The 27238-nt window shown below is 43.3% G+C and overlaps 2 protein-coding genes across 2 annotated transcripts in view; both read right to left on the reverse strand.

Moving 5' to 3' along the window:
• LOC134527429 (transmembrane protein 145) overlaps positions 1–3904 on the reverse strand; it is a 68164-nt gene extending 64260 nt beyond the window's left edge. Inside the window, exon 1 of the mRNA XM_063360105.1 lies at positions 3163–3904. Within this exon, the coding sequence (XP_063216175.1) occupies positions 3163–3662 (500 nt within the window). The 5' untranslated portion in view covers positions 3663–3904. The remainder of the gene's footprint in view (positions 1–3162) is intronic.
• A 3389-nt stretch (positions 3905–7293) lies between these two features.
• Positions 7294–7788, reverse strand: LOC134546315 (activity-regulated cytoskeleton-associated protein-like). Its single transcript, XM_063389053.1, has one exon. The coding sequence runs from the start codon at positions 7786–7788 to the stop codon at positions 7294–7296; it is 495 nt and encodes a 164-aa protein (XP_063245123.1).
• Between the last annotated feature and the right edge of the window lie 19450 nt (positions 7789–27238).

Here is a 27238-nt window from a genome sequence, read left to right on the forward strand (position 1 = left end):
CCCCTCAATTTGCTTTGTGATTTCCCTAGCTTTGGGATTCCCCTTACTTTGGGATTCTCCTTGCATTGCCTTGGGATTCCCTTAGCTCTGTGATACCCTTGGGGAGTTACAAAAATAATGCAAGAGTTTGATGCGTCAAACTACATGGTACAACTATCAAAAAAACTCTTGGCTGAAAAAGGAATTTAGAAAGTCCTAACCCCAAACCAGGCAAACACCTCTCAGAAGATGTAGTTGAAGCTGTCCATTTATTTTATGAAAATGATGAAGTCAGTAGAGCGATGCCTGGTGAAAAAGACTGCATAACAGTCACTGAACCTAATAAAAATAAATAAAAAAAATATCAAAAAGACTTATTTTGTGCAATCTGAAAGAGGGATACACTTTATTCAAGGAGAAATTTCCAAATATTCAAATAGGTTTTTCAAAATTTGCGGAGCTTCGTCCAAAGCATTGTATTTTAGCGGGTTCTAGTGGGACACATGCAGTGTATGTATGTACAATCCATCAAAATGTCAAATTGATGATTGAAAATGCAAGATTATGTGATTTAACAAATGGATAATTCAAAACCTACAAACATTGCCTACCAAAAATGATATGCAATCCACCAACAATAGATTGCAATATTGGACATTATACACATTGTCCTGGTACTGCAGCAATACGGACCGTCCTTGAGAAGTCATTTGAAGAGCACCTGATACGAAAGATCACATTTCGGCAGTGGATTTCAGTTGACCGTTGCAATTTAGAGACACTGCAGAAATCATCAGCAGATTTCATAGATTTACTCCGTGACAAGCTGTCACTCTTAGTCCGCCACGACTTTATTGCAAAACAACAGACCTCTTTCATGAATCACTTAAAGGAAAATTTAACAAAATCTGAATTTGCCATCACACTCGACTTTTCAGAAAACTACAGTATGGTTGTACAAGATGAAGCCCAGACTTACCACTGGACTAAGGGACATGCCACAGTTCACCCGTTTGTGATATATTATAAAGGAGAAAAAAGAATTGAACATTTGAACTACGTTGTAATTTCTGACTGCCTAGAGTACAATACAGTTGCTGTTTACACATTTCAAAGAAATTTGGTTGCTTTTTTGATTACAAAATTTAAAAACGTTCCTCATAAGTTCTTTTACTTTTCAGATGGGTCTGCTGCCCAATATAAAAATAAGAAAAATTTCATCAATTTGTGTTTTCACAAGCAAGACTTCAGCATATCAGCTGAATGGCATTTTTCAGCCACAGCACACGGTAAAGGCCTTGCGATGGAGTTGGAGGTACGGTTAAGAGATTAGCAGCTAAAGCTAGCTTGCAACGGCCCTACAAAAACCAGATCTTGACCCCTTTCCAGCTTTATGAATGGGCAGTAGAAAATATTTCTGGTATTAATTTCACATTCACTACACAAGAGGATTACATAGTCAGAAATATTTTTAAAAGATCGTTTCAATCAGGCAATTACCATCCAAGGAACTCAGCAATATCATGCATTTATACCTGTTGACTCAAGCACATCAAAAATTACTGTAAAAACATTTTCTGGAGCTACACATTCATCACAAGTAACTGTTGATCACTAGACAAATGGCAAATAGGAGACGTAAAGGGCTATACTGTAGTTGTATATGACAAGAACTGGTGGCTAGCTTATGTTATGGAGAAAAACGAAGAAATTGATGAAGTGAAAGTAACATTTCTCCACCCTGCTGGACCATCACCATCCTTTTCTTATCCAGGGAAACCAGATGTATTATGGATTCCTCTCACAGATGTGTTATGTACAGTAAATCCTGTGACACCAACTGGAAGAATTTATGTGCTATCTGAAAATGACACTTTAAAAACCAATGAAAAATTTTTTCAAGTACTGTAATTGAAAATTGCAATCAAACATGTGAGTGCTAATTTCCTTTCTTCAATTTTTTTCTCATTTTAAATTATTGTGCAGGAGAATCTTGCATATATTGTACTTCAGCATAATGTATTTCTCATTTTAAATTAAATTTCCTGTAAAATTTAATCAAACAATTGTTCAGTTGAAGAAACTTTCAGTGTACAGAATATAATTATCTGATTATTTTTTTTTTTGTGTATTTTACAACAAGATTTTACTATATTCTGTTATGCTTTCCTTTGCTGCCAACATTTAACCTGAGGTTTGACAAAAAGGGCCTTTGTTTTCAATTAATTTTACTATGAACCCATTAACTTTCCACTTTGAAACTTTGTAGACAATTTAATATTTGTACAAAAAATTTTATAGAATTTTTAAAAAAAAAATTTAAAATGTGCTTTTTCCAAAATTTTATATTTTAATTTTAAAAAATATATTGAAAATTATTTTTAAAATTTAAAATTTTAATTTTAAGAATTATTTTGAAAATTATTTTTTTTCTAGACATTATTGTGTTACATATCACATGAAAGGCCATACCAAATGCTGCAAAATGACACCTGTCTCACCTTTCTAACTTAATTTGGAGAAGAGTTATGGTAATTTTAAAATATGCCTATCGTGCGCTTTTGAGTGTTTTTTTCGAAAATTTACAAAGCAATATTATCAAAATGGATGGATACATCATACTTAAAATTTTATATTTATGTTAGTCTGTATGGAGGTAACATCTGTACAAAATTTCATCAAAACCTGAGATGGTGAGGTAAAATGGGTGTGTTGATTTGACCCAGCCTACTATTGGTGATTGATTTTTATTAATTCATATAAATGTAACATATCCAATTGTATTTTAACATAAAAAATTAAAATAAAGTAAGCAGTAAAATGTGTTTGTGATTTCGAACCATAAAATTATTAAAATACTTTTGATTTTGAAGATATAAATTATAAAGCTATTATTTAAACTGGATACACGATAAATAGGACGACAGTTCCCTGTAATGTATGCAATTATATTTTAACATAAAATATTAAAATTAAGTAAACAGTGAAATTAGTTTGTGATACAAAATTGTATCATAGCCAAAATATATTTGATTTTGAAAAAATGAATTATAAAACTTTTATACAAACCGGATACACAATAAGAAAGAATTACACCATCTTAAAATTTTTCATTTTACCTAGTTGATCTGATCAGTATAACTATCAACCACAAAAATAAGTAAAAATATACATTTTTTTTACCTTGGCTGCTTAAGATCCTCTATTGCAAACGTAAACTGATGTCCTTTTATCACATTCCAGGGAGGGTTCTCTTCAGGACATAACTCATCTTTAGGACAAGGAACCTTCCTAAGAAAATCCTCTCCTTGATTGAAACAGTCATAATCGAATGCTATTGTGCTTATCTTATTGAACATTTTCTCACAGGCTAATTCTTTATCATGTAGGGATCGGTTGCCATAATACTCTAGAAAATACTCCCTATCCAACACGGCAAATGTAATGAACTGACTAACATTCACATTTGATGTAATGTTACCAAAAATGTATCCGAAAGATTCCTTTGGGTTATGAGGGCTTGTTTTCTGAATGCCAAATTTAACCAGAAATTTAAAAAAATCTTTGGTGTTCCACGATCCAGTTATGTGAGTGCAACTTACAGTCCTAGTACTCACGAATACACATGTAACTATAAAAACGAATTGTTCGATGGCAGTTAAATTATACCGAAACAGCATCATTTAGCATATTACTATCTTGTAATTCTCTTGAGAATTAATGTTCCTTATAGCACGCTTGAAAAATTAAAGAAAGATATTAATAATACAATTCACGGATTAATTTCGGTAGAAAAACAATTAATGTCAAAATCATTTTCGTTAAATCACAGCAGGTCTGCGAACTTTCTTAAGTCAATAAACACAAACAAATATTTTCATAATAAAAGCCAAAAGTAAACATAATTGGTATGTTTTACTTGAAGACACTTTTGACATTTTAACTATCGGGGCGCCCTCGTGCGTTTTACTTGCCGGAAACAGTGTGGGGGATGGCCGTTTTACTCGAGAGGGTAAGATGCTTTCAGGTCTCTCGAGGAAAGTTGCAAGTGCAAGTCGTTTGCGGGTTTCTTCGGGACAATCATCTGCTTCTGTACTATTCATAACGTTTAGTGTATTGTGATTTTTAAGACAATAAATAATTTATGTATCATGTTACAGATGACAATAATGATATCATGAAAATTTGAATAAAGTATTTTTGTTCAAATGTATTTATTTAATAACAACAGGTTATTTGCAGTATATTTGTATTTACGAACTTATGTTAAAACACAAACAGCATATTTAGTATAAACTATCATAAATTAGTGGCAAAATATTAAGTACTGTCTAAGAATTTTCACCTTGGGACAAATTTTAATCTACAATTATATTTTTCAAGATGTATTCTTTAGTGGCAAGTAAAAAATTTAATAAACCTCAAGTCCCTGTCTTCTCCTATATGAGAGTTTTTTGACCCAGTTTCATTTGCTTCTAACTGTTACATAACTTGACACTGTTTCGTCTGCCTCTGTAGTGATTATGTTAGTAAGAAAATACATGGGTCTAGGGGTTCGGTTCGGCCACGTGACTGGAGGCAGAGGCGTGCCGACTGAAAGAATCCCTGGGTTGTTCAGGCTACCCAGGTCACTGTATTAAATTAAAAGATGAATACGCCCACAAATTACAGCTGTTTAATATCACTGGCACGAGGTACACGGTGCTGTCGTACTACTGGCCGTTTCTGTTAGCAGATATACAACTCCACACTAACGCGGCTCCTTCCATTGGCTGCACCAATTCTGTTAATCGTGAAGGTCCCTTACTGACGAGAGATGAGGCAAATGTTCCTGCTTGGCACGAAGTCTCTGATGCTAACATTGATGGAAATACATGACACTCCAACAATATACTTAAGGCACAGTTCCTTCCAATGGCGGCACTGATTCCGTTGCCCGTGAAGGTCCCTTACCGACGAGTGACGCGGCGGACATTACCGCATGGCATGAAGTCTCTAACGATTATATTAATGTAAATACATGACACTCCGACAATATACTTAAGGCACAGTTGTCATTGTGCTGCCTGTCATATATGTGTGATGGTGTGGTCTATGGACCAGAAGTGTGTATTGGGAAGGCAAGGATGACAAGCATTGTGAGAGTTGATGTTAAAATAGAAGGGTATGGTTATCGCAAACCATCTAAAAATACCTCGTGTTCTTATTTAATATGTGAACACCCATACATGACATGGCACAGTCGGTTACTGAGTTTACGCGTGTGAGAAGAAATATGAACAGTGGAAATAAGTTGATATGTGATGAAGTTAGGGCCGCGTGTTTTTAACGAGAGGAGGAAAATAAAGCATCATGAATCAGCTAAAACCACCAAAGAAGCTTTGCTGGGAAGGCAATGTGGGTGACAACTATAAAAAATTTAAGCAACAGTTTGATATATATGTTGGCATTGAGTGGAAAAAAGCAAATGGACGAGGTGAAAGTGACGATTTTACTTCACATCATGGGCATTGAAGGTCAAGAAATATTTGAATTGTTTGAGTTACAGGAAGATCAGAAGAAAAATATGAAAAATGTACTGCAGGCTTTTGATAATTATTGCGTACCTAAGACAAATGAAAGTGTGGAAAGGCATGTGTTTTTTTTAACAGGGATCAACTAGAAGGTGAAGATATTGACACGTACGTAGAAGAATTAAAAAGACTGAGTAAGAGTTGTGCTTTTGGAGATATGTGGGATGGGTTAATCAAGGACAGAAGTATTAGTGGTGTCGCCACTCCCGCTGCCTGTTTAAGTTTTCGAGTAATTAGTAAGTTGAAAATGATCTCAGGGGCAAAAAGGGGATTAGACCTTGTGGCTGCAGGCAGGAGCGCGTCGCGGTTTGAAAACTACCAGGGCTGTTCAGGCCACCCAGGATGCCTTAGAATAAATGGTAAACTGATTGAAACGACACTGAACTTTATTAAACACCATTACACACGCTTGTCCAAGGACTGGCAACGTCTGTTGTCTGACTGTCGCTGCACGAGAGTCTCTATACGTAGACTATGCGCACGACCAGGATAGATGGCAAAATGGTATGTGCGGACTTATACTGTAGCCGTTATCGACGTGAAGGATGCGGCGAATTATCGCCTGTCCCCGGAGCGTCTGCAGTGTGCCCTACCGGAGGTAGCAGGTCCTCCCAGCTGCCCTCATCATGGTACTCGGTATTAGGGTCGGGGTGTCGTGACAGTTCGTCTGCCAGCACGTTTTCGCGACCTGGGATGTGCTCGACGTGGAAGTCGAAGCTTTGGAGTGTCAGAGCCCACCGCGTGAACTTCGACTTGCGCCCCTGTACCGAGTAGAGCCACTTGAGACACTTACTATCGTTACAGAGGGTAAAGGGCCAGCCCTCCAGGTGGTGTCTGTAGTGCCCTACTGCCCACACGACAGCGAGGCACTCTTGTTCATTGACATGATAATGGTGTGCTGCCGGGCTGAACTTGGCGCTCGCATATTCCACTATGCACCATTCCCCTTCTGGACCTACTTGGTACAACACCGCCCCCATCCCCTCCTGGTTGGCGTCAGTCTGCAAAAACACGTACTCCTCGGGGCGGAGGCGGGCGAGCGTGTGGAATTCCCGGAACAAGCGCTTCACGTCGGCCATCGTGCGGTCCGTCTCATCTGTCCACTTGAACCTGGTTTTGGGGGAGAGGAGGACTGTCATCGGCGCTGTGACTGTGGCGAAATGGGGAATGAAGCCCCTCAGCCAATTGAGCAGGCCTATCAGCTGTTGTAACTGTTTACAGGTGCGCGGTGCAGTTTTGGATTCTATCAAATCAAGTTGCGCTGTCAGGGGTCGACACCCGTCTGGGCTCACAATGTGGCCCAGGTATTCCAGTTTTGTCACACCGACGTGACATTTGTGGGACGCGCAGGTCAGCCCGTGTCTGGCCAGCCACTCGAGGGCCATGGCAAGGTGCTGCGCATGCTCCTCCCATGTCCGTGACCAGACGATCACGTCGTCCAGGTAGGCCGCGGCAAACTTGCCCACGAACCCATCCAGGACGCTGACCAATATGGTCTGGAAGGTCGTGGGGGCATCCATCAGCCCGAACTGCCGTTCTGTGGCGCCACATGTTCAGGCGAGCGTGCTGTTGCTGTCGGAGGAGTGCGGCCCCGCCACTCGCCCGCCGGCGTAGCGTTTGAAGATACAGGGGCTCTGTAGGGTACCACCACTAGCCTATCTTCCGGTGCTATGGGCTGTAGCCGCGCCGTCCCCTGTTGACGAGTCCTTGCGGCGAGCGTCTGCGGTAGTGGATGTACATCTCATTCAATTTCCATGGCTAGTTGCACAAAGTCCTCCAGGTCACATCTGGTGGCTCCTCTCAGGTGTGAACGCAACTCCCGCCTCATCAGTTCAACCACCAGCCCAAGGGCTTCACTTAGGTAGCCTCCAGTGGCTAGCCAGCGATGGAGTCGCACTTTGGCTCGTATGAACGACTCAACGTCCTCGTCGTCTCCTTGTGGGGTACAGAAAAGAGAGCGCCGGCACTGTGCCAGTGCTCGCGCATCGTTGAACCGGCTCTCCAGCCGAGAGATGAAGTCGTCCCATGCCATCTCGCCTTCCCCGACCATGGCCCACCAGTAACGGGCGGCCCCTCTGAGCTGGTCGCTCACCCGCTCCGTCCACTCATCGAGTGGAACGCCGTAGCGAGCCAAACGGTCACGGCAGGTATGGCCGAATGTTCGTGGGTCCTCGTGGTCCTGTCCGGCGAACTCCAGGTGCCTGATTCCGGCGCCTGCGTGGGCTGGGCCGGCCATGACCGCTACATGTGTCGGCGCGGTCGCCTTACTTTCACATGCCTGGCACATAAAGAGTTCGTCCCGAAAAACCAGGAATTCCCATGCAACGGTACAGGTTCGGTGGCGTAATGTGCCACACTGGTAGCGGGTAGCTAACACATCAGACTGTCCACGGCACTATGCGGCCCCGCACTCGCCTTGTTGTACGTCTGGTTTCTGTGGCTCCAATTTTGTGGTCTGATCACTATTGTCTCTGGAACGCCCTGCGGCGTCTGTTTTAGCGATGTGCTTTACCGCCCGTAAGCACGTCTCCCATGGGTCGTCCCCGTCCATACTGACGTGTGACCTGTCATGCAGTCGCGGCAGACTGATCCGGGCGATGTACCAGGACGTCGATGACAGGGCGAGGGAAGGTAGGGAGGACCGCCTCCCCTCACCATCGAGACAGTGTCCCGTGCTCGCACGCCTCCTGTCCCGCGGAAGCCCGGTGATACGTGTGCGGCCGTGTGCGACTGTCTCTCTGTGTCCCTGTGATGTCACTCTGAACCGCGCAGTTGCCACGCGGTTGTGACGCGCCGTTCCCGCGGTGACGAGTCGTAACTGATCGCGGTGAGACGCCGTGTAACCAATCCCGGCCGTATCTCGCGGTGCCGACGTTATCACATCGCGGCGAAACCGATCCTCATGTTTCCCGTCGCTATCTCGCGGCGTTGTCTCCCGTCGCTATCTCGCGGCGCCGTATCCCGTGACCTCCTGGCGCGCCGGCTTCCACTGCCGCCTTGGCGTGAGACTGTCGCGTTAAGGTTACGAAAATAAAATAGAATTTTGTGAAATACAAATGTTCTTTAGTGAATAGTCCCGAATTGTTACAAAAGTCACATAAGCTGAATGACACTTGTCGGCCTTAGAGATAACTCGTGTTTGATTAATTTTGATGCACTTTGAAGTTTGAAAGACGTTCGAATGTTCGTTTTTCAAAAGCCACACTAGTTGCGCGTCATTTGTCGCCACTCCCGCCGCCTGTTTAAGTTTTCGAATAATTAGTAAGTTAAAAATTATCTCAGGGGCAAAAATGGGGATTCGTCCTCGTGGCTGCAGGCAGGAGCGCGTCGCGGTTTGAAAACTACCCGGGCTGTTCAGGCCACCCAGGAGGCCTTAGAATAAATGGTAAACTGATTGACATGACACCACTTTATTAAAAACCATTACACATGCTTGTCCAAGGACTGGCCACGTCTGTTGTCTGACCATCGCTGCACGAGAGTCTCTATACGTAGACTATGCGCACGACCAGGATAGATGGCAAAATGGTATGTGCGGTCTTATACTGTGGCCGTTATCAACGTGAAGGATGCAGCGAATTATCGCGGAGCTGATATGCTGAAACAGCTTATGCAGTGATTGATGTTAACATGTAAACGGCAATATATAATTAAAGTTCTTAACGTTATTTGCAATCTAACCTGCTACTAGACGTTAATATTCCGAAATGTACGTAGGCCCGGCTAGATGAGAAAATAAGAGTCACAGTCACTTATTACAGCTTGAAACAATTATTACGTGGTTAGATTGCAAGTTAGATGTTACAAAGTTAAATAAGATAAATCGTAAATACGTAGATTAAAGAGTTAAAACTCGACATACGAGGCTGGCTAGGAGCCTATGACAATAATGATTAACTGGCTTCGATGCCTGAAAACTGCGTAAGACCAGTGGCGTCTCGTCAGGGCAAGCAAGGCAAGCAGTGCTTGCCCAGGCAGTTTCCAGCCAGTGTATTTTTTAAATAATTATTTTATTCAGAATAGTATTTTACTTTGGCTCGTGCACTTAGGTGTATGTATTTTTTACATTATCTTCTTGGGACCCAATACTGTGCGCTGTGTGCTATTAGAAAAGAACTCGTTGACACACAAAACATGCTGTTTTTGAAGCGTTGCTAGGTTTAGAAGCGCTGGTAGGACCGCTTTCAGCAGGAAGGCTGCCGCAGTAGTTTCCTTTCGGAAGGGGGTGGCATGGTACAAATGTTCGAGGAGGGGATTGGCTGTTAAAACACGTGGTAAAAGCTACGAAGGTATCGCTTTCTTGCCGAACTGAAGCAAACATGGCCGAAGCAGACGGTGAAATTCTTCCGCCGACTGCTTCGGCTATGTCCGCTACAGTTCGGCAGGGCAGGTGGCGAGGTGGCGTTTCAGTCGGCGGTCGTCTCTTGGGGCGCGCACATCTCTCTCGCGGGCTGTTGACTGGGAGTTCCCTGCGCCCTATTGGGTAACCAAAGGCTGGCAGTGCGTGGGGGATTTGTGGGCGTACGGGAGGCGGCCTAGCAGTGCCAACTGCTACCGACTGCGTCCCGCGGGTGGCGGATACGGGATCCCAGCTCGAGAGTTGCAATCTCGCTGGAGTGACTGTGAATAACCAATAGCAGTCCGCGGACCAATGGCTGGCCTGTGGAGTCGTTATCACGGCTATTGGGGTGAAAGATAGCCTGAATGCAGCTCGGCTCGTGGCAGGAAGTAGCTTCGTCGGCGAAGGCACTGCAGGGGAGCTCGATGTGCTGAAAAAATGCGAAGTCTAGACAAACTGCGGGCTGGAACTTGCGGAGCTGTGGACTGCCGCACGCGCAACGGAACTGAACAGCATCGGAACTCTGAAGGAAGAGATGGCGGCGCCTTCAAGTTGGGGCCCTGTTGAATCCAGTGGTAGCCTGGGCGACGCGACCTTCAAACGTCCCGGGAATTTGGAGGACAAGAGGGTCCGACTCGCAAGATACTTCATTCGCCTGAACGACTTACCCCCACCCTGGCTTGAAAGGTCGTTGGCTGTTGACTGGAAGAAGGAAGATGAAGATGGCGCAATGTCAGTCTGCCTTTCGCCCCGTGCGCCCGCAGATCGAGCCGGTTTACTGGCTCGTCTGCCCACTTCTGTCTTAACTGTGGCTGCCTGGGCAGCTGGGCTGGGCTGACGAGTGAAGTCGCCCGCCCCTGGGGGCGCATGCGCCCCTGGCTAATTATAACCCAGGAGTACCCAACATTTAAATGCGGGCCGCAAGGCCCAAGCATTCAACTCCAGCATGGTTGATTTTTCAGCCACCCCAACTCTTCTTACCTGGACCCTTCTTCCCTCTTGTCCAGTAGTTACCTGCTTGCTTAATGCATGTTAATTGATCCCCGCATGACCCGGCCCAGGGTTTTCCCTGTGTCTATGCAGGTTTTACCTGGGTTTTAATTAGCTAGCTTTTAAGCTAGGCGACCAATGGGGCGTCAGTCATGGCGCCAATTGCAGCCATGGCTGGCCAGTAAACCCCAATAGCACACGATGCACGCGCCCTTGTCCTGCATGGTTAAAAACCTGCATGGTAGAGTGTATAGGCTTCGGCCTGAGACACACTTAGGTCCTCCCCTAGCCTGGACCCTCCCCTACACACTTAGAATAATTTAGGCTAGGAAAAAAAATTAATTGTGGCGTTTCAGGAATGGAATAATTGACGTGTCAGTTTCTTGGTACACGTACCAGTTAACAGAGTTTCTGATCACGTATGAAGATAGTTTATTTTGTGTTGGTACAAAAAATACCAACATTTAATTTTTACTATTCTAGTACATTTTTATGAGCTTCTTCTTTTTATTTTAAGTACTTACTTTGCCATGTGTTGTCCGTTTATATATTTTGTACCAGATATCGATGATACTACACTCCCACTTAGTATATAAATAATGTAGAGTAGGTATTTTATTCTCAGAATAATGTATGCCAAACATTATTATTTTTCAAAAAAAAAAATAGTTTATAATTTAAAAAAATGTCAATTTTTCTACCTGTGGAATAGTCAATGTTCAGTTAAGAAAAATACTTAAATAGCACCCTTTTGTACCTTGAACCCCCCCCCCCCCCCGGCCATGTTTTGGGGTGAACGGAGTTGTTGCTTTCCCTCATGTAAACCTCACGCCACGCCACTGCGTAAGACTCATTTACGCTGTCCGTATGCTCAGGACATGAAAATTATGTAGTAAATTAAGATCTCCCTGTTGGGAATAAAATAATTAAAGCATTAAGTTATGAGTCGCACGAAATGAAATACGACTGAGTGGGGTCGGGCGCAGAGCTGAAAAAAGGAATGAATAAACTTACAATATTGCGATGACTTGGACGTGGTGCGAAATCTGTAGGTTCTGCGTTCGCGGTGCGACTGATCCCTGCGAGCTCCCGACGGCAACTGGCGCGAGGGCGCCGCGCGACCTCGCGCCAAGACACGTGAAGCGCGGGAAAACAGCTCCGACCAGTTTTGGACTAAATGACATCTTTGACAATACATGATCAATTAACAATTGTACATAATTTTACTTGAATTAATTATCCTTTAATTGTTATTAATTTAGTTTTTTTGCTTCAAAAGAATAATTACTGATTTAATTTAGCGCATTGCCACACCCGGACGGGCACTGTCGTCGCCTTGGTGTTCGTCGCGGTGCATTTTCACTCACTCGGTGGACATCAGCTCGGGCGTGTTCGATGCACTTAAGAGTAAGTGTTGTTATGACATAACGGCCTGTGCGAACCAGAGGGAGCACCGGCGATTGGCGTCAGTGGGTTACGTGATAAAGAAGTGAAGAACAAATTGTTGAGAACCAATGACTTAACTTTGCAAAAGTGCATACAAATATGTAAAGTAGTAGAACTAACGGAACAGCAGTTGCAAGCACTTAACAAGCAGAACAACAGTTATGAATTGAATCGAGTTTCAAATAGTAAGCTTAAGAGACAAGAACAACAGAGTTATTGTAGACAGACACCAGTTGAAGATAGAGGATACACAGTGCACCCTGTACAGCGGAGCAGGTGGGACCACCACGCAAGCAGTATGGAAGATCAAGGAAATCAGCAGTTCTGCAGGGGATCAAGTTTCTCATCAAGGAGTGAAAGTACGAGGGGTAAACAACAGTCTACATACAGTCAGCAGGCATGGAGGAACTTTCAAGGTAATAAGTTGATGACATGTGGTAGATGTGGTCACTACCATGAACTTAAGGTATGTCCAGCATTCAATAAAATCTGTCATAATTGTAGAAAAATGGGCCTCTTTGCCCAGTTTTGTAAAACAAAATTTGTCTCTCATATTGTTCACACAAATCATTGTAACACTCGCACTAGGGAAACAAATTAAGGTAGTGATGCTGAGTTCAATCGTAATTTAGAAGGAGCTTTGATGTTGGGAAAGATTGACTTAAATGAAGGAATTAAAAAGTAGAAGACTGGACTGAAAAAGTTACGATTAAAGATAAAAACATTAAATTAAAATTGACCACTGGTTCTCAAGTTAACGTGATGTCGGAAGACTTGTGTAATAAGCTGCACTTAAGAATTACACCAACCACAGTCAAGCTGAAAAATTTTTATGGGTCCCCTATTGAAGTAATAGGTAGATCTGTTGAAAAAATAGGTTTTCAATGTGGGGCGCAGGGGATGCTTGAATTCTAAATTTTTAAGTCGTGTGCATGTACACAATCTGTCCTAGGGTTATATAGTATCTCTCAGTTTGATCTTGTGAGGAAAGTTAATGAGATTACCACATCAACAGCAGATAATTATCAAAAATATCCAGAGGTTTTTACAGGTATGGGGTGTATGTATCATACATATGATATTAAGTTGAAATGAGATGCTCAACCTCAAATTGAGGTGTGTAGAAAAGTACTATTGTGTCTCCTCGGCTCCTTCAGGCCGTTATGCCTCGTCAACGTCCTCTCTTGCATTACTAGTGCAACCTAAGTGCAGTGTCTACAAACAGGGACACACCCGCGTGCGCCCTGGAACGTCCAAAGGCGATCTTGTGTCTTATAAATAACTTCTAATATCCTATATTTATTGTTACTATGTTCCATTGTAAATATTCACGAGTGTCTACCATTTTTGTTAATAATTTATAATGTCCTTTTCTTTTAAATACTTTGAATTTAGAGAGTCCTGTATATATTTTAAGTGCTTATGCAGTGTCATTATTATGTAGATTAGCAAGCCTGGCCCGCCGCGCGAGTCGCGTCATCCCCGCCGGCCCGCTTCCCTTTCCCCTCCTCCACAGCCCACGCATAGCGGCGCGCAGACGGTGGAGAGTCAGTCGTCTGCTGGGAGTCGCATGGGGCGGACCTGCTTCGTTTCGCTCCGCGAGAAGTAGCACGGGGTCCAGGTCACAACGTGGATGAAACGTTCGTCTACCGATGTGGTCGTCCAGGCTGTGATAGGATTCTTCGCGATAAACATCGTTAACAATATCGCGTCTTCGTAACTTCGCCATTCACTCCGCTCAAGACGCACGCAGCGCACGTCTGGACCTTCCTACGTTCTTAATCTGTATGTATCGTTATAGAGTCGTCTACACATACGTCACGAGTCGCGTACGTGCTACGAAGCACCGCTGAACTTTCGTAACCGGTACGATTCGCTACGGGACTGCATTCACTGTTACGCCGGTTCTCTTTTTGTCTCCAAGTGTTTGTTTCCGGGAGTCCGGGTCGCGACAGAGGAGGACGCTCGTTTCACGACGTGCTGGCCAGGCTGCGACAGGAAACTTCACGGAATAAAAGAAGCTCGTGGAAACGGTCAGCATCGTATTTTCCTTGTTACCATCTACCGTTCCTTCCACATACACAAAGTTCCCTCCTGGTCCCTTACTTTCCGGTCCCGGCCACGTTGGCCTGAACTTTCTCTCCGACGAGAGCTACGCGGGCAAGTCATGACAGTTCACCACAGGGAATTAGGGACCATAGGCCGAGGGACGTCAATGTGTATGGAAAACAATTTATAATAGAGACTGACCACCAGCCATTGATATCCATTTTCAGGAAGCCTTTGAATCAGTGTCCACTTCAAACACAGCGTATGAGATTTAGGTTACAGGAATACGATTTTTAACTTAAGTAAATACCGGGAAAGGATCTAGCGAATGCAGCTATGTTATCGAAAGTCACCAGAAATCAAGAGGGCAAGGAAAGTTTTGATTCTGAAATAGAGGCTCATGTATGTGTCGTTCAAGAAAAATTACCTCTGACAAAGGATCGTTTAGTAGAATTTCAACAGGAGACAGAGAAAGATGACGAACTGCAGAGGGTAATCGAATATAATAAGGAGGGTTGGCCATTGAGTAGTACAGAATGCAATAACTTAGCAAGACCGTATTTCAAATACAGAAAGGAATTGTTTGTACATAATGGATTGTTGTATAAAACACATCAAGTAGTGGTACCAAAAGAGTTAATACAGAAAATGTTAGCAAAAATACACTATCATCATTGTGGCCTAGAGAAATGCAAAAATAGGGCAAGACAACATTTATATTGTCCAGGGATGACTGTACAAATTGAAAGTTTATTGGGTAACTGTGAGGCATGTATTAAGTTGTGGAGTCATTTAGTTTAAATATTCAAATAATTTAATGTATTTAATAATTTCGGTTTCTCTAGCCTACCTCTCTCAGTTTTAAGAATTGTATCTAGAAGCTTGTGTCTGAAAGTCAAGGTAAAGTGTGTCAAAAGTATGTTAAATACTAATATCGTGACTAGACCTTGTAATAACGTGTAAACAAATTCAAATGTAAGGTTTATATTTGTGTGTAATGTTTGTGACGACGGTGACAATAAACTTTGACATGCACAAAATCACACTTTATATAAATAAAATTAACTTAAAATAATTTATTTTAAACTACAGATGGAATTTGTTATTACTCTCAACTTCAAAGCATCTAACAATTCTTTTCACTTGAGTGAATTATCTTTACAATCAAATAGTAGGAGTAGTAAGCCGTTACTGTGACCGATGTAAACACAGAAATGTAAACACCGACCCCAGTAACAGCCTGGGGGCCGCCATCTTGTTTCATGGGGGCCGCCATTGTTGTTGACATTGGTTACCAGGGCGCACCACCGTCGCCGCCACTGGGCGCCGCCATTGTTGTTGACATTGGTTACCAGGGCGCGCCGGTAGGCCGCCATCTTAGTTCAGCCTTTATTTACCGGAGCGCGCCACCGTCGCTCCGAAGGCGGGAATTGTATACAAAAAATCCTGGGCGCTGGGTGGATTCGATCCCGGGGACGCACCAACGTCGGGAGGCGTGCGCCTTGACCACTAGACCACGGGACCTGATGAAGTATGGGGAATTAAATAACGAAAATATGCTTTAAAGAAGCTATGCTTAAAAGAAGCTATGTTTAAATTTCGAAAAGCAAACCCCCTTACCCCCAAGTATGTCTAAAAGAAACCCCCACCATACTAGCTATGCCTAAACCGCTATGCTTAAAATACCTGCCATATTGTATGCTTAAACCGCCATGTTTAAATGTCAAAAGCCCCGCCACTCCACAACCGCCGCCATGTTGTATGCTTAAAACAATTGACGTCATGATGTATGCTTAAAGCAAACCCCCCACCATTATGCTTAACCGTCATGTCTTTAAATTAAAAAAAATATGTCTACAAACCCCCACCACTCCACAACCGCCATATTGTTTAAAAAAATATGCTTAAAAGAAGCAACCGCCATGAAAAGAAACGTCTCCAACCCCCACTACAAGTATGCTTAATCGCCATATTTATATTTCGAAAAGAAATAAAATAACGCTATATTTAATTTTAAAAAAAAATACCGCTATGCCTAAACCGTTAACTTTCGAAAAGCAAACCGCAATGTTTAATTTCCAACAGCCATATTTAAATTTCGAAAACAACCCGCCATATTAGCTATGACTAAATCAAACATAACCTCAAAAATCCAGCGCAGAGAGAGCGAGATGTTGCCTGCTGGAGCATCACTCGTAAATTGCGCAATTATAACCCCACACATCATAATATAAGCATAATAATGTCTTTAAAAAATGCTTTAAGTAATAAGCATAGACATGTGTTAAGCATAGTTACTATTACGTCGAGTAAAATAAATATAGAAAATAAGCATAGTTAAATCTTTATAATAATAAGCATATTTAAATTTTACAGGCCAATGTGTTAAGCATTAAAAACACCGTGCTGGAAACCTCGCTCGTGCGACCAGGAATGTGTTTACCTGCTGGGTGAGAGTGAAAGTGTTTACCACAGAGAAACAAGGGCAGGCCATCGCTGCGTACAGGAAAGGAGCAAGCACAAGGAATATACAGAGGTGGAAAAAATAATGTAGACAACACACGGGTAAAAAATAATGTTGGTTTTATTTAACTTTATGTATAAAACATGTGTGGCGGACAACTCCAACCCCGAAGGCCCCGCCAACTCTTCAACTCCCTCGGCGCCCGGTCGAGCAATCGCTGCGGCCTTCACGTTCCCGCGGTGGCTGTGGCCCACCCTCCTCCGTAAAGAACAGCTCAGCTAGCTCTCTCGGTATAAGGGCTGACAATCATCACATGTCGATACAGCCATCTCATGTTGGGGAGATCTGCAGAACAATACATACGCAGTAGCTACAGCATAACCCAAGTGTGTAAAGAGAGAAAATAAATATGGGGTGAAATGAATTACGTTAAGATTTGGAAATAGAAAATATGTTAAAAATTTTTTTGTAAAATAATTTACTTGTGTAAAAGAAATTACGTTAAGACTTGTAAACAGAAAATACGTTAATGTTTGTATAAAATATGTTAACATTTCTTTTTTTAAATAAATTACGTCAAGAATTGTATAAATTACTTGTGTAAATTAAATTATATAAACATGTAGATAATAAATTACTTGTGTAAAAGAGATTACGTTAAGATATTTTAAAGAGAAAAGAAATATGTGTAAAACAATTACGTTAAGATTTATAAAGAGGAAAATTAAATTATATAAACATGTGTACAATACGTTAAAGATATTCTACTTAAAAAAATACATTAACATTGGTATAAATTACTTGCGTAAAAGAGAGATTACGTTAAGACTCGTAAAGAAAATAATTACTTGTGTAAATTAAATTAAATAAACATGTATAAATTATGTTAAAATCATTCTAACTTTAAAAAAACACGTAAATTACGTTAAAATCACTCTAACTTTAAATAAAAAAATACGTTAAAATTATTCTAGCTTTAAAAAATTATGTTAACATTTCTTTTTGTAAATTAAATTACTTGTGTATTGTGACATACCAATAGGTTATTCTCCACGTGCAATGGTGGGAGTATCGGAGCGCTAGGCCACCCCATCACTCGGAGACGACAGCATAGCTGAACGTAACAATAGGAAAGGGCTAATCATGGTCCGGGGAAAGGCGTAGGTCCTTATGTCCCCAAGGTAGAGTGCTGACACCGTCTTCAGAAAGCCAACGCTTATCATCTCCTGAAGACAATGCTACCTTGGTCACACGCTCCGTAAACACAGTGTGGCCTCGCGATCGGAAATGGTGTTGGGTCGCGAGAATCCGTGAATTTTGAAGCAAGCATTCCAGGTATTGAGGAAACAGGAGTGAACGCAGTGCGCTGGCCTTGATTCCCTTCGCCTTACGTGCAGAAGAACCGTCCTCCATCTTAAACTCGTAAAGCTTCGGGCGAAGACCAACAAACTCCGTGATGACATTTCCAGCGGCCTCATCCTTCATCACCCCCGTTACACCCTTATTAACCAAGGGGAAGCATTGCTCATTACCTGGAGCATAATTTGAAGTATCGAAACGGGAAGCTAAATCGGGGCGAATCGAATCGTAAATGTCGTCACACACAACGTGGTAAATTAACGAATCCGTATCCGTGTACAGGAGATGCAGAGACTGTGGAGAGAATTTCATTTGCATGTAATTATAGTGAAAATCGTAGAGAACTAATTTTGATAAATCTAAAATGGCGACACCTGTGTACAACGGTCTATCAAAGGTAATCGTCCCTTTTTGCATCTCTATGAGGACTAAACTCTCATCGATGATTCGCCGAGCCTTGAATGTCGGACGACCAATCAGCTCAGCCGCCCCGAAAATGGAATCGTATCGTGAAACAATGCGTATATCCTTATGCTTTCGTGTATTTTCCAAACTTTTTCCGTAAACCGAGTTCGACAGTAATTTAAAAAACGATTTCTCAAAGGGGTTCGCAGCCTGAGCACGACGCTCAGCATTAAAGGCTATATAGTCCCTCATCCAGGCCGCCTGCGCAAACCGCAGCACGCGGTGAACCTGGCCGATGACCGCCCCATACTGAACGTAGTGCCGCAGTGTTTTAGCATGGACAACATATTTAGTACGCGGCGCGAGAGTTAACAGTAATTTACTCATACGCCCGTTTGGCGGTACGCCATTCACAGGGGCCATAGGCAGATATGATAGGCGATCGTGACAATCATCGGGAAAAGTCAAATCTACTTCCGCGAAAAATGATGTATCACCATCGATGTCAATGGTGTTGAAATCCCAACTCGTATACTCATCCCTGGGAACCCATTGGAAATTACCCACAGGAAGCTTATCCAACATTGTGTGAGCATACAGTGCGTTAACATCGAAATAACAAATGTATGAAGACGGAAGGCTCGGGTCGTGACTGGACATGTACACATTGTTAGCTTTCGCGTGACGTCGACTTACGTTTGTAATACCTCCACGAACGGCAGACTCTAGGAAGAGGTATATGTCCGGGTCGGTCACAAGTTCAAGACGCACACCGGTCTTAATAAAAAGTGCATCCCATGCGAGCGAGGGAGCGGTAATGTAATGTGCGGGATCAAGCGAATAATGCTGTAGGCAAACTAAATGGAAAGACTCGAATATATCGGCCAGCAAACAAGTATCCACCTTAAGGTAGCTAAGTGCGTACTCTTTCAATGTGGCACAATGGAATACGTCCCAAGCCCTTTGAGCGTGAGTATAGTCCAGATCACTCACGTCCGTGCCACTCATTACGTTATGGAACGCATCCTTTGGTGGTAGCGAGGCAGTCCGCAAATGCCCACTAGACTTAACAAAGTCATAGGGAAACACACCTTTACGCGTAGCTAACTAAAACTGTGCGTCATCCGGAAACATTGAACGGGTGAGTTTCAACTGATCCGGCATAAGATTGCCAGCGAGAGTTTCCAGAGATGAATTTAAAAAGTTAAGTGAATCAATAAATTGAAGACGCACAGCGCGCACGCCTCCTTGCGCATTATCTGAGACATGTATGTATTTAGTAATACATTTGTAACTCTCTAGAGTTACGCCTAATACTTTGACCTCGCCGGGATTCTCCACAACAAAGGAGCCGTCCGGCTGTGCAATCCGCCGCGAAACTAAATGCTTCATTAAAAAGTTGGCATCATAATTCTGCAAATTATGGAATACCGCGACAAGCTGTTTCTTTTGCATCCTGAAGGCCAGGTTGCATTTCGAATGGGCATAACCACGTATTTCACCAGTCAAATGGCAGTGATCGAGCACCTTCTGCCCAGCCAATACCTTCTTACAGATATGGCAATGTGTTTGACTCGCAAGCCTTGCAGAGACGGCTGGAGTCGGTGTCTTAATAGGAACGGTCTTTGAATAAATATCACATACCCACTTTGTCATTGAAACTAATTCGGCGACCATTTCAGCAATACAATTATCACCCTCGAATTGCACATACCTGGTCAAAGAGCTATCGTATCCACACACTAACAAAATGCTGCATGCGTATGGTACATGTTCGTTTACCCGTGTGGTATTAGATGTCTCATCAACGGGTAAACAGGTGGATATCGGCTTAAGGTATGACTCGGTGTCACAGTACGCAATAAAGCCGAGGCGATCCTGTTTTGCAATATTTGTAAACTGTAAATATTTGTTCTCCTCTGTAGGGAAACAGGAACGCACTGCTTGATGCTGGCTGCAGAGAATAGTGTGTGAAGTTAACCTGTCTTCACTTGTAAAGTATTGAAGACAGAGCTCGCAAATCCATTTCTTATGAGTAGACCTTGACAGTTGGGAATTTAATAATCTGGACAGACTCTTAATCGTTACAAAGTGTAGGTGCTCTGCCGCGCCACTAGAACGAATCGCTAAAACATTTGCATGTCTCTCTCTTCGCTCAGAGGATACGCGAAGAGGCTGGATAGAGGATACAGACTTGCCACTAAAACATTCATCAACAATACTCCCCTTACTGTCTACGCAAGCATAAACGTTAACGGAAATATTATTGTTCCTCTCGAATGTCTTAATCTGATGGAGAGTGGACGGGAAACTCAAACCAGACGTATTGAAAGCCACAAGTGGATCCGGATACGAACTGGCTCGTTTAACATTGCCTTCCGCAGTCATCACACCTGCCATAACGGCATACAGAAAGCAATGCTGCTCGGGACATTCAATATTGACACAAGCTTTCCTATTGGATAAAAACGTCGGTAATTTCGTGTGCGGCGCGCCAACGGTGAAAGCCCTATAGCTTGAAACATGTACATCCATGTTAATCAATCGCTGTAGAGCCCACCCACTGCCACGGGCAGCGAATTCGCTAACGTTCCTATTGACTTCCGGAATGAATACTGAATCGTAGATTTCCCCTACCTCATCAGAGAGCATTACCGTGGCTGAGTGGGTTGTAAAATGAAATGTCTCACTCTCGCCTCCCTCCACAGATTCCTTAACAAATGAAGCCGAGAGTGAAATGTAGACTTTAAAGGGGCGTACCAAGACGGAAGTTAAGGCCAGAAAGGGAACCCTACATCTCTGTAGAAACCGGTCCAAATCGGGATCAATAGACTCAACATCATTTCCGATCCGAAAGTCCACTATCCGGTTAGCAAAAGCAGAGTCCAAGATAACACTCTCCAGGGGAGGCAAGTCGCCAGCTTCACGCGGCTCCACCCCGGACGCCCGCACGCTGTCGCGAGTGTCCGACGTGGAAGCCTCACTGGGACGGGGTCGCTTCGCCTCGGGGGGAGTAGACATGGTGAGGAGGGGATAGACGGGAAGTTACGTTCAGCGGTACAAATAATGTTCTGGAAACATAAAATAAACATTTGTAAATATCAAAGGAAAGGGTCTTGAGTGAAGCCCTTAAGCGTGACTGAGCGCAAACTATGTGTCGCCGTAAACATGACTGAGCGACTGTGAACTTGTTACTCTGCGCACGTCGTAAACGCGACTGAGCGCAAACCCCTCCGCGCTGTGTTGTCATGACAACGAGCCTTTCCCCGCCCCGCAGTTGGGGAGGGGAGCCCACCCCGCGGTCGGGGAGGGAGTCCGCCCAGCCGGCAGTCGGGGAGGGGAGCCTGCCCAGCCCAGCCAGCGGGAGGGACCGTGTAGAGACGTAGAATTAACACTAGCGGAGGAGACTTACCTCACGTAGCATGCGTCGACATCAAATGCAAGCAATCGCCTCCCGACGGCGGTATTTATACATGCCCAGCTAGGTCAGTCCGGGTTGGACACACTTTCACCACACGTACGTCACACGGACGTTTTCCGTCTTAAGACAAAATTTAGTGTGAACACATTAGTTATTTATGTGGTTTGCAAGGTCATTTCAAGGTCACGAGTAAACACATTAGTGTGGTTTGCAAGGTCAAGTGTGAACACATTAGTTATTTATTTGGTTTGCAAGGTCACGAGTGAACACATTAGTGTGGTTGTCAGGGTCAAGTAGAAAGAAAAATACATCGAGACATTTTTTTAATGTTTTTAATAGCCCACACCCGTTGGAATAGAGTTACAAACTTATTACATTGAAAACAATTTACGTATAAAGATATTACACCGAAGACAATAATACGTATAAACAATTTATATGTATAAAAGTTACGTATAAAGTTATTACACTGAATTTATGTGGTTTTTTTTACGTATAAAATAATACAAAACGTGAAAACAATTTTACATATAAACGTTACATTGACATTGAAATTAATATTTACAAATTTACGTATAAAATAAAAGTTACATTGAAAACAATTTAACACATAAATGATATTACGTATAAAATAAAAGTTATGTATAAATTAAATCATATTTTCTTTAAAAGGTCTGTAAGTACTTTGCGCAGTGCGGTTCTGGCAATGTCTAACACTCTTTCGTCACTGCTCACCGCTGGACCCAGGTCGCCCTCATCAAGGCCCCGCGCTCTGCGGGTGGAAGGGCGGCGTCGGCGTCTCGGCTCTACCGGCGGCGGTGAAGTCTGGCTGCAGGCGGGCAATGGCGGCTGCGTCTCGAAGGCTTGTGCGTAGACCTATGCACTTGTTGCGGGTAGAGTTGTATCGGTGCGTAGCATACTAACGCAGCACTAGCCGAAGCCGGGGCAGGGAATCACTTCTAGAGGCAGGTCTTCCGGTCTTGGGTTGTGTATATGTTTCGAGTGCACGGTAGAGTCACATTCTTCCGTAACATGTCTCAATGCGCCCTGACTCCACTCGCTATACTCTACACTGCCTACGCTTGGAGTTACATCTGGATACGTGTTCCGGGGATTAAAGCTAGCCATCTTTACACCGTCACTGTTTCTGCACGACTGTTCACGCACGGACCTGCGTGTCTATTTAAAACAATATTTACCAGATGAATAATTAAATGTATTATGCAATCACGGCATTCGGAACAGTTCATTGCATGATCTGTTACTTGGGTATTTAGATACGAAGACAATGGGATGTTGTTTACTCTGGACCACCGAGCTATATTTATACCGACATCTCGCCGTTTGCGGTGACCTTGCAGCCTACCCCTCCTCCTCTGACATTTCCGCCTTATCATTGCTCTCGGCAATGTTTTCAATCATCCATGCTCTGAGCAGCGCTGCGTTGTGGCGCGACGATACCGGTCTTGTGCCTCTGCGGTTGTTGCTGTACGTTTTATCTAATATCTTTAATGATGGGCAGCCATATTCACTTTGAACGTTCACTATGCGCACATGTTTGCGACAATGTTTAGCTAGCCAACGTTTCTGTTCGGCTCCGGCGACCATTATAGTTCCCCTCAGGTGCGCCGTCAATATGTTTGGCAGGCTTGTGTAGGGAAATATTCCGTCTTCCCATTTCAGATTGTGGAAGGTGTTGGTGAGCCACGTGTTTGTTTGTTGATGTTTGATAATTAAATGTTCCCACGCAAATGGTGGTTGAAACGAGCGCGTAATCACGTTCCCTTCCGCGTCTGCGATGCTAACTTCCTTAACGATAAACCCGTGCTGTGAGAAGAAGCCTTGGAGGTTAACACACTTCGCCATGGCGGCTGCGACACGACTGAACATACATCGCGTTTAGCTCATTATTTTAATACTTTGATCCCTCGGGTTGTACGATACTAATCTATCGTGTAGAATAATTGTGTATGCCTGTGTTAGCGGCGGTATATTGTTTGCTGCGGTAATGTCTATTTTACAATCTATGACGGTTGAGGTCAGTTTTTCGTTTTGACGTGACACGTCGAATACAAAGAGAGGGGCCTTATCTTTAAATCCCTCCGGGTCAAGTAGAGGCGTATTTAGTCTACCGTAGTAGCTCGCTTGAAAGTCCGAGTACATATTATATGCAAGTAGGTAGTATCCATTCGTAAAGTTTATTGCTAGGTTCGAATATGGATACGCCTCGGAATTAAGATAGACCTTGATATTTTGTAAATTACAATGGTCGAATTTAGATTTGTTTGCGGCTAGAACATTATGCCTGCCGGTTTGAAATGCCACTATTATATAACGAGGGCGTTCGCTGGAGAAACTAGATTTTACAGCCCAACTGACGCTCTGTGATGGTGGTAAACTCGGGTATACTTCTACTCCCCATGATCTGAAAGCCATATCTATGTCGCGGCCTTTTTCAATCATTTTCAACAGCCGTGTGCGCTGGGCGGGGCTTGCCGTTACATGCGGAACAAGCCAGTCGTTAGATTGCAAACTTAATGTCACTTGCTGTGGCTGATCGCTTGTGTCCATTATAGCGTTAATATAACTGTTTGCAGTGATTATAACGAGCGTTTGTTTACAATTTATTAATATTTGTTTATAGTCTTCTGCAAAGCCTAGCAACTGGTTCAACGGAACGCATATCTCAAACTCGCCTTGCGCTGTAAGTGGTAAATTGTAGTCGCCGTCCGGACACCATCCCGCCATCTTACTTACAGCTTTTTCATCACGCATGCCCGATAAATAGTTTTTCACAGTTGTCACAATTCCAACTTCACGTACCTCGTCGATTGTCACGCCGTTAAGTTCGAATGATATTCGATTTATCATATGCAGTATACCATTGTTTACGATTTTTGCATTGTCTGGTTTCTGCCCGTTTGGTTTCGTGAATGCACCGCGAATTCGCAGAAACGATTTAGCAATATGCGTATACACGTCAGAGTTTTGTATTGCTATAACTATCTCGGAGCTTGGCTCGTACAGTCCCGCAATGTATGGTTTGTACATGTGCATTTCACATTTTGAGACTGCATCGTCAAACTGCGGTGATTGTTGCACATCGAGTATACTATATTCCATTTGGAAATACTTTGAAACCTAATTTTTCTAGGAACCTCACGTTGGCAGGTGTTAACCGCTTGATGTTTGCTTTCGTACTGGCTCTATGCTTGCTCACCCCCGCCCCTTTATGCAAACCAAAGTATCTTACGCCCATACTTTTTTCAAATGTAAGCGTAGTGTAATCACCTCGTTTCTAAAAATGATTAATTTACCGTTCTGGTCTACCACTCTAATAACCAACTCTCGTATTTGTTGCACGGTAACCGGACTGTAAATGAGTGTTTGAGGCGTATCACTGAGCTTATATCCTGGAGGAACGTTCGGGGAAAATTCGTGTATCGTACTGTTTGGTTTTCCATTAAGGAAGCTGTGGCCAATAATATTCGCCGTGATTCTAATCACGTTTACCGGCATCACGTTTACGGGCTGGGTCGACTCGTGAATTTTATTCGCCTCGTAGACTTCCGGTTCGAATCCAAGTATCGGGGCTAGGAACCAGTCGCCGGTGCAGTCGATTTGTGCATTGCTGTGCAATATGCATTGTAGAGTGTTTGGATTACCTTTCAACGAAAACATTACGTCTGTGGGTAGGTGTTGTTTAATATACATTTCAATGTCTAAGACTTCGTAGGAACCTATAGGTAATTTAATTTCTCGCGTCATCTCTTCGTTCTTCAGCTTATACCTAAACATCCGGTTGTTTTCGTACACGTTCGGGATGGAATTGTATACTGTAAAATCCACGAGAGCGAGCTGCCATAACCCGTCACTTACGTCGATCGGTGGGAAGTGTGTTGAACACAGTTCCGATGTGTTTCCACTTAGTATTAGCGTGATGGACATGTTCTTTCGAAGCGGGTTCTCTTATATACCGAGATGAGAAACTTTATGCACAAGTGTCCGCAGTTGAATGAGTTTAACTTTTGCTGTCTAGCGTAATTATATGTTATTTTGCAGCCTTTCAGGTATCGCTGCATTTCTAAAGGGGGCGGCAGGTCTCCAAAACTATCGTAATACCGAACCGTACGACCGGTCTTGGCATACGCTACCCAATGCGTTCCGGGCCCCTTACTCGTATCTAAATTAATAATACCGCTCTCGTTGTGATATGGTTTTGTGGGTAATTTATCCTTCATAAACACATTTCTAAAATGTGGAATTTTTAATTTCCTAATTGCTGTCTTTATGTCTGTGGTGGTAAGGGCTCGCTTTGGCAGGTTACTCAGTATCCTCATTTCCTTTTCCCGCCCCTCTTCCTTCTTCTCTGCTTGACCCCTCCCCCTGACTTTGGGTAGGGATGCAGGTATAGGCCCGAACCGTTTTTTGCAAGCGCCCGCATTTTACTATTGTGCTGTGCGTTGTTTACGGTCTTGGCTATACCCGCCGCTCCGCCAATCAGACTGCCTAGCGCTGCCAGCGCTGGGAAAATGAAAGGTAGTAGCCCGCCTTTTTTCGCACGGTTTTTCTTTGTTGAAAAACCACCGCCAATCTTACGTTTTACTCTCATTATCTTATTGACTTCCCACGCTGCAATCTTTTCACCGAATTTCGTTGCGGGATTCTTTGCTATTTGTGCGGCTTGGTTCGCTAATATACCGTCGGCTATATGTCTGTCACTTTGGTTATTACTTTTAGAATAGCTAATATCGTGGAGACGACACGCCTCGTCAAGGGAGTTGACTCCTGTATCGCCGCGTGCTAGCCTCTTGGCGAGTTTCGTTCCCGGACCGCAGAAATTATATCCTGGCAGATGTACTTCTACTGGCAGCTTGTTAATAACAGAGTTTATTATTCCTCCACCTCTTTGTACCTTCTTTCGTGTACAACGCATAACACTATACTGATTCGAGTTGGTATAAGTACGCTGTTTTTATAGTTTTTTGTTTAGTTGCGTAATGGAAGTAGTGCCACAGCGCGAGTCGCTGCCTGTGTGGCTTACACAGGCTGATGAAGCCAGTGCTCGCGAGTCGCGGCATGGTTCTTTATTACCGTCGACAATAAGATGTTTAATTGTCGGTCCGTCCGAATGCGGAAAAACGTGTGTCCTACTCAGTTTACTCGAGGAACCGAACGGTCTTCGGTTCGAGAATGTGTATCTATATTCAAAA

The sequence above is a fragment of the Bacillus rossius genome, chromosome 1 (assembly GCF_032445375.1).
Source record: "Bacillus rossius redtenbacheri isolate Brsri chromosome 1, Brsri_v3, whole genome shotgun sequence".
NCBI lineage: Eukaryota > Metazoa > Arthropoda > Insecta > Phasmatodea > Bacillidae > Bacillus > Bacillus rossius.